Genomic DNA, 8499 nt, shown 5'->3' on the forward strand with positions numbered 1-8499 from the left:
TTGCAATACCGCTACAGTGCCTCATTTTATTACTCACAATAGAGTGGGATTAAACATAATTTAATGCATCCCTTCAGTCGCTTATTAGTATAGGTGGGAAGGAAACTACCGAACGTAGTGGACAGTCAGAACACTATTAAGATAAGGTTCCACATTTGAGACCAATGATAGATCACTTTATATCTATATAATTTAGCACCGATAGAACACGTGATCAGTGAACTCTGTCACCTTGAGGGGACCATATGACAATAGAATTGGTGACTGAGAGACATTATAAGACCATTTTCCAATCACAGCAGACAGATTGATATTTAGATCTACTACTGATTGATAGCAGGAATCACTACAGACATCCCAGCGCTAGATTTTAATATTTCATTTCTCATCTTAATCTCTATTTTTTTTTTAGATTTCGCTTTTTATTTGTTAGGTGGGGTTTTTAACATTCATTCACAACTATTAAAAGTTAAGTTTTAATGATTATTGTCTAGTTCATAGACTACCTTTTGCGACCTAGTGCACCATAATACTACCTTTCTTTTTTCTCTTTGGTACAATGGCCCTCATTCCGAGTTGATCGCTCAGTTTTTCGTTCGCACAACATATTCGCAAAGTTGCGTTAGTGTATTAAATTTGCGAACATCCGCCCCCAACGTATTTTTGCACAATCGTACGCAGTATTACACAAAGTGGGCGTACGCCAAATGAGAACGCAGCAATGCGAAACCATCGCAGCAATGCGAAACCATCGCATTAACACATACTATATCGTAAAAATACAGTTTTAGTAGATTTACACATTCATCTTAAAAGTGCACACTTTTGCGGACAAACGCACCACAATGGTTTTTTTCCCTATTAAGTGGAATAACACCTTTCAATTAAAAGTCCACAAGCCCTCCTCAATTACGAATCCAATTAGTGAAATGATTTGTAATGTTCATGATCAATTAAGTATTTTTCAAATACCTGAAGAGCACTTTGTAGCCATAATTGGACATCAACATTTAATATTTTTAACTATAAATATAGATGTTTGAAATGTGCCTGGTCTAATGTTTTATGTTTATTTTGGGTGTAGAGTTTTAGTATGTGAATGAAGGTGTTTGCATGTTTATTTAGACAATAACAACATTATGTTTTTTTAATGTTTTAAACAAACTTACGTTAGATGTATGAAATGTTTAAGGTAATAAATGTCTGATAGGCAATCTGCTGTTCCTTTATTGCATTAATAAATAATAAACACCCGCTTAACTTGAAATATATATATTTTTATTTATTTGTCATATTTTTTATACTAATAAAAATAGAAAATGTAAAATGAATTTTAACAGTAATTAAGCAAATTTTTGTAGCTGGTCAACATGATCCAGCAAGGCAAGAAGATTTTGGCGCATGTTGGCCAGAATGCCCGCAAAAGTTGTGGGATCTCCAACGGCAACATCTGAAATTAAGAGGTAACATAAACATTAATAACTTACTCACATTACTTATTATACAAGCAAGGCACAAAGCACACTTTAATGCAGGCATGTCCAAACTGCATCCCTCCAGCTGTTGTGAAACTACATATACCAGCATGCCTTGACACAGTTTTGTGGTCAGGGAATGCAAAAGCTGTGTCAGGGCATGCTGGGATGTGTAGTTTCTCAACAGTTGGAGGGCCGCAGTTTGGACAGGCCTGCTTTAATGGCAAAGTTACTACATCATGGCTGTTTTATGGTACAATCATTAGCAGACAACACACAAGCCTGCTCAGCCTTTTTTTTTTAATTTAAAAGTGTACCAGACCATGGGGTACATTTACTACTATGTGAGTTCTATTTAAGATGGAACGTTGCCCATAGCAAACAAGCAAAAATAAGAATATTATCTTGTAGAAGTGGTTCCAAAATTTTAAAGTATAATCTTATTGGTTGCTATGGGCGACAGCCCATGTTAAAGATAACTACCATCTTCGTCAATGTTACACCATGTTGGCATTCATTCACAGTGACGGTTTTTTTTTTTTTAGGGGGTTGGTCCTGCATCATCACACTGCATATCAACATCTTCAGAAGGACAACATATCCTAGCATGACCACACTCCCTGAAAGCTGCCCTTACTAAATAAGGTCAAACAGGTTTGACTTTATCCAATAATCATTTTGTGAGTGTAACTTTCACACCACAAATCATTGTGTCGTTAGGCTGCCTAACAAAGTGAAGCATGTGATTTGTAAGTGCAAATATTAAGAATACACAGGCACAAGTGTAAAACACCAACAACATACTAAACTCCACTCAGGTCTAACTGTTTACCAGAAAACCTAACACATATAAACCCTGTTGTCCTGGCAACCCTGTCGACCTAATGAGTGTCGACCTAGAGTGGACACAAAAAACATTGCACACATAAACACTGTACATATAATGACACTCACAAAAATGTAAATGCAACATGTAGACCATGTAGAATAACTCAAATATTTTTCCTTGGTACAAGAATTCCAACAGTACAACACTGCATGTTTTGTCATTGTAAGTGTAAGTAGGTAATCATTTTTTTTAAAATGTTAAAACACTTACTTTCCTCTGCAACATGATGACTCCCAGAAATGTCTTCAGGGGCTTCTTCTGCCCATTCACTGGGTGGGGAAGGCGGCTGGATGGGGGAAGGCGGCTGGATGGGGGAAGGCGGCTGGATGGGGGAAGGAGGAGGGATTGGGGAAGGAGGAGGGATGGGGGAAGGAGGCTGGATGGGGGAAGGAGGAGGGATTGGGGATGTTATTTCAGAGGGTGGGTCTGATTGAGAGGGCGAGGGGGGCGGAGAGAATGTTAGGCCAATAGAGGGTGAGGGGGGCTGAGAAGGTGATTTGGAAGTAGAAGGAGAAGGGGTATGGGAAGGAGGAGAAGGGGTCACAGAAAGAGAAGGAGAGGTGGGCTGAGAAGGGGAGTGGAAAGTGGAGTGGGCCTGGGAAGCTGAGGGTGACTGGGAAGCTGAGGGTGACTGGGAAGCAGAGGGGGACTGGGAAGCAGAGGGGGACTGGGAAGCAGAGGGTGACTGGGAAGCTGAGGGGGATTGGGAAGGGGAGGGGGAGTGAGAAGGGGAGGGGGACTGGGAAGTGGAGGGGGAGTGAGAAGGGGAAGGGGGCTGAGAGGGTGCCTCATGTGTTGCTTGCCGTTGTGGTCGTCCTATAATGATATTTGTGTTAAAATTTAATTTGCATGTTAAATTACATACTAAACAATTGTAAATTTCACTGTTCTGTTCCATGTAAAAGACACAGTGTTTTTTTTTTTTTTACAAAAAAAAAAACATTTTAAAAACCTCTTCATGTTGCCCACAGCAAACTAAATGAGTCCAAACAATTATTTGGACGCTCATTCCTTAATCTATTCCATTGAGTCATATTGATTGGTCTAGGCAACATCACCAGATCACTATTCAAGCCACCTTATTATATAGACAGCACTGATCAAGTTTTTGGGTACAGTTTCCTGCCTGGTTATTTTTTCTGGAAAACATGCACTTGTTTGGTGACATTTTGCTACAGTCAGTACTGTTTGCCCTAACCACACACACTGTCCTATTGTAAAAAAAATGTTCACTCAGTGTTGCAATTAGCCTACCACTTAGTGTAAATTTGCACAATTTATGCTAATAATCTTATGTAATGTAACTTACTGCGTGCATGCATTGCGCGGATTTGCTGCCGGATCTCCGCCAACAGCTCTGGAGTCCTCCTGCGGAGATCACTCCATCTCCTCTCCAGCTGTATTATTGTCCGCCTGCTGCGGACGCGAGAACGCAGCAGGCGGCGGACCTCCGCGTAGGCCTCGCGCTTAACCCGATTTGGGATGAAGCGCCCAACGCGGCCTACGCGGCGGTCCATCACCGCAACCAGGACGCGGAGCTCCCGCCTGGTGAAAGGTGCCGCACGCATCATGGCAATAGCGTTTTCCTTATTTGGGCATATATTTATAGTGTGTGCTAGCATGTGATTGGTCCAAAATCTATGCTGTAATTTCTAATAACTTTATTGATCTTTGCAATGCTGGGAAGAGCAGAGTGTTAATTAGCACGAGCGGAAATACGCATTCGCAGAAGGAATTTTTAAAAAATGAAAACATAAAACAAAACAAACAGACACAGACACACACACAGTTTTGGGTAAATTTAGATACATATCTGTGTACTCACCACAGTTTGTGTGATCATTCAGCTGGACAGTCACAAAGTGGACAACATTAAGTTTCATTTGTTTGTGTGTTTTGTGAAATAAACAGGATTTTAGGATAGAAAACAAATAAGGACACTATTTAGCAACATCACAGTATTGTTTTTGCAAATAACACATTGTAAGCTTAACGTGTTAACGGATTTAGTGGCAAATAAATATTACATATTCCAACGCCAAAAAATAATTACACAATGGCCTTACAATAGCAAACAAAATGACAAAATTATTCAAAAAACAAAAGCATACTGTGGTTTTATTTTGATTAAAAAAGAGAATCTTAAAACACTATACCTGAAATATTCCGCAACAATGCTTGCCCTGACTTGGCTCCCCCTCCGTGTAACACTCCCCCCACCGAAGTGTCGGACAACCCCTGGCTCCTCATCAGGCAATTCCTCTGTCTGAGGAAGCTCTACGCTACTCCTTACCGCGATGTTGTGTAGTATAGCGCACAGGACCACTAGTTTACTTGCCATCTCCGGCGAATACATGATGTCGCCACCAGTGCGGTGGAGCACACGAAACCGCCCTTTAAGGACCCCAATTGTGCGCTCAACCAGCTGCCTAGTGGCAGTAAGCGCGGAGTTAAATGCCGTCTGTGGTCCTGGCCTGGGATTACGGTAAGGAGTCATGAGCCAGGGGGTGCAAGGATATCCACGGTCTCCTGTTTGATGAGAATAACAAATTAGAAAGAGTATATTTTTTTAAAATTAGTAATTTCAGGCCAAAAATAGTGGGCCAACTCACCCAATAACCACATGTCTTCTCGTTGCCTTGATCTTAATCTGTGCCATATCCCTGATTGTCTAATGACATACGCATCATGGGAGTTTCCGGGAAACTTTGCATTCAGGGAAAGGATCTGGAGGGATGGCCCACAAACAACCATTACATTCAGAGAATGAAACAGTTTCCTGTTTCTAAAAATTTCTTCATTATGTCTTGGTGGCTGAATAGCTACATGTGTGCCATCCACAACCCCAATAACATGTGGGAAGCGACTACCACCTTCCTCAAATTGCCGCTTCACCACATCTAGGGCACCAACATCCAAAGGCATAGCAATAAATTGCTTCACACGCTTTAGGAAAGCACGGCAGACACGCCGCAGGACCTTACTGAACTGGCCCTGCGACATGCCAGCCAGGTCTCCAACCACATGCTGATAAGAGCCTGTAGCCAAAAAATGTAACACAGCAAGGAATTGTGTCAATGGTGGTATTGCTGTAGGATACCGAATTGAAGACTCCAGATCACTCTCTATTATGGAGAGAGTGTCTAGGATTAGATGTGGTGGCAGCCTGTATCTACGCACAACAACATCATCTGGCATCCCAAAAAGTAGGACACGGGGTTGGAAAATTGGTGGCCTAGCACGCCTCCGTTGCCTTGGTTGATGAGGAGCCGGTTGTGGTTGTGGGGCTGGCGGTTGGGGTGGGAGTGCTGCCGTGGGTTGGGGAGGTAGGGCTTCTGCTGCGATAAACACTGCCATCACACACTTTAAAAAAATATAACAGATATGTTGAATAAGACAAAAGCAAACCTCAAAAAATATACAACAAAACATTTTTTTAAAAAGGGAGTGTCAACTTACTGCAGGAGCATAAGACATATTTTCTGTGTTCAATTCCGGATCAAAATGAAAATGTTAACAAAAAGGGTATAAAAAATATAAAAGTTAGAAAGCTACATATTTTAAAAACATTTTAATATAAATATCAAAAAACAATATACTCAGAGCATCAAACACATCACAAACACCTTCAAACAAATAAAGCAAAGTAGGCAAAAAAAACATTACAACACAACAACCAAAGTTATCCCTTTAGTAGCTAGTACAGGCAAGAACAGCACTACTTTGCCCAACAATCCTTGAAATATATTTAACATTTCTTATCAAGATGGCAGACAAACATAAGCAAAACACTTTGAACAAACACAAACAGGCACCAACACAGGCCAAGGGCACTTACCTGCTCCAAAGAAAACAACAGTCAAATTTGTGTTCTAAATCACACTCTTTGTAAACAAAAAAAAGGGGTTACTTCACCCAGATAAATACACCTACAAGAGAACAAAAATGACATTAAAGACAACATAGAGACCATTAACACAAACAGGCACCAACACAGGCCAAGGGCACTTACCTGCTCCAAAGAAAACAACTGTCAAATTTGTGTTCTAAATCACACTCTTTGTAAACAAAAAAAAGGGGTTACTTCACCCAGATAAATACACCTACAAGAGAACAAAAATGACATTAAAAACAACATAGAGACCATTAACACAAACAGGCACCAACACAGGCCAAGGGCACTTACCTGCTCCAAAGAAAACAACTGTCAAATTTGTGTTCTAAATCACACTCTTTGTAAACAAAAAAAAGGGGTTACTTCACCCAGATAAATACACCTACAAGAGAACAAAAATGACATTAAAAACAACATACTAACATTAGTCCACACAACAGCAACACTGAAGCACAGGTTTAGTTTAAAAAATGGAGAAACCAAATATATATGTGTAAAAAATATTTACAAATAATCTTCAAAAATATAATTTGTAAAAAACAGGAACCAGACGAATGCACGAATACTCACAAACGGATTTTCGCAAAAATACTGCTATACCGTCTATATTCTAAACGCGAACAAACGGACAAATGTATGCTTGACAATTACTCACTCTGAAAAGCACAATAGCACCTTAACGCACAGCACAACAAACTCCAAAATGACAAATAAACTCCAAACTACCAACACTCACAGCGTGCAAAGTAGGCCCTTAAATAAGCAGTGCAATCATTACCAAGATTAACACTGTACACCTGTGTGAATGAACGCCCCGCCCGTAGGTATAAATAAGCACACACCTCGGCGTACACACGTCATCGCAAACATGGCTTCTCGTGAGGAAATAGCAGCAGAGATGGCCAGCATTGCAGAGCAGCAGATGGCATTGGCGAAAAAACGCCTAGAGTGCCAGAAACGGATGATGGAATACGCCTCTGCGGATTGTGAAGAGGCAGGACCTAGTACTCTGCAAATGTCTGCTTCTGAGCCCCAACAATTGAGTGGGGATACCCTGCCACACACACATACTGGACAAACTGAGGAGGAATCAGCATTAGCCACACAAACACAACAGACAGAAGCTGCTAGTGAGGAGGAAGATGGTGAGGAGCAGCAGGAAGAAACCTCACAGGCTACCTCCAGACGTAAGAAAAGACAGCCAGCATTCACTAAGAGGGAGTTGCGTGTCTTGGTCACGCAAGCCATGTCCAAAGTACATAGAGGCCCCAAAAACATGGGTGCTGCTACAAAAGATCGCATCTGGAGGGACATCACACATTCTGTGAATGAAGTTGGCTCTGTCGTCAGAACCTCGCAGGAAGTTAGACGACGGTAAGTGCATCTTGCCAGCCCTTTTTCGGTGCCAAGTTGTCTTAAAAATGTAGTGACATGTGATGTTATGTATAGCAAACAGAAGCAGAACATGTGTCCTAGATATTTACATACACAAATAATAATACTCTACTTTGCCCCTCTTTCACAATACATATGTAGGTGGGCAGACTTCAAATCCCGCCTGAAGGCAAAGAGGTCTGCGGAGTGGAATGCCTCAAGGGCTACAGGGGGAGGACCATCTGTCGCTGTGGAGTTTACAGACTTGGAGGAGATGGCGATGGCCTGTGTCAGTTATGAGGAGGGCCAAGGGGTGTCTAATATGGACACGGACCTGCCTGAGATCCTGACGGGACATGACTTGCCAGGTGAGTTTGCAGATGTATTTGTCTGCAATTTAAACAGTATTTATAAACTTAAATCTAATTTTTTATTGTACTCTTTTCCCACACATTCTTCTATTTGCTTGCCACTAAACACAGCACAGGGGGATGATCAGTTTGAGTCACAGCAGGGTTATGTGGCTGAGGTGGAGGGACCTAGTGGGTCTGGCAGTGTGGGGACACAAATCCCACCTCTGCAGGTTCCTACTGGCCCCCCCACCCAACCCTCTGCTATCCCGGAGATCCTGCTTGAAATCGCTAGGTATGGTGAGAGCCTAAATGCGTTTCAAGACGGGATCCTCCGGGAGGTAAGCCAGATAGCTGTCCGGCTCACTGAGCACCGAACCAGTGTTGAGCAAGGTGTTGCTCAACTCTGCCAAGGTCTGGCAGAGATCAGGCAGGGCCAAGAACAACTTGCCTCCTCATTCCAAACCCTTGCAAATAACATCTTGCAAGGGCTCCAGGCCATCGCTGTCTCCCTTG

General features: G+C 41.9%; 1 protein-coding gene across 2 annotated transcripts; it reads right to left on the reverse strand.

Moving 5' to 3' along the window:
• Positions 1-3016: 3016 nt before the first annotated feature.
• LOC134973375 (putative nuclease HARBI1) lies at positions 3017-5734 on the reverse strand. 2 transcript variants are annotated; one of them, XM_063946506.1, is made up of 4 exons: positions 4977-5734; positions 4521-4893; positions 4190-4211; positions 3017-3180 (listed from the first exon to the last, which is right to left on the reverse strand). In XM_063946506.1, the coding sequence occupies exons 1-3, from the start codon at positions 5719-5721 to the stop codon at positions 4208-4210; spliced, it is 1122 nt and encodes a 373-aa protein (XP_063802576.1). In that variant the 5' UTR covers positions 5722-5734; the 3' UTR covers positions 3017-3180; positions 4190-4207. The 2 variants fall into 2 exon arrangements, with proteins under 2 accessions (XP_063802576.1, XP_063802575.1); XM_063946505.1 differs by lacking the exons at positions 3017-3180; positions 4190-4211 and having other exon boundaries at positions 4430-4893.
• Between the last annotated feature and the right edge of the window lie 2765 nt (positions 5735-8499).

Source organism: Pseudophryne corroboree, chromosome 1 (assembly GCF_028390025.1).
Source record: "Pseudophryne corroboree isolate aPseCor3 chromosome 1, aPseCor3.hap2, whole genome shotgun sequence".
Classification (NCBI taxonomy): Eukaryota; Metazoa; Chordata; class Amphibia; order Anura; family Myobatrachidae; genus Pseudophryne; species Pseudophryne corroboree.

Bases quoted from the DNA above. Each gene is read 5' to 3' on its own strand.
- LOC134973375 (XM_063946505.1), bottom strand. From the start codon at position 5,721: ATGGCAGTGTTTATCGCAGCAGAAGCCCTACCTCCCCAACCCACGGCA. The intron at 4,894-4,976 runs GTGAGTTGGCCC...CTCATCAAACAG, and splicing joins AGAAGACATGTGGTTATTGG to GAGACCGTGGATATCCTTGC.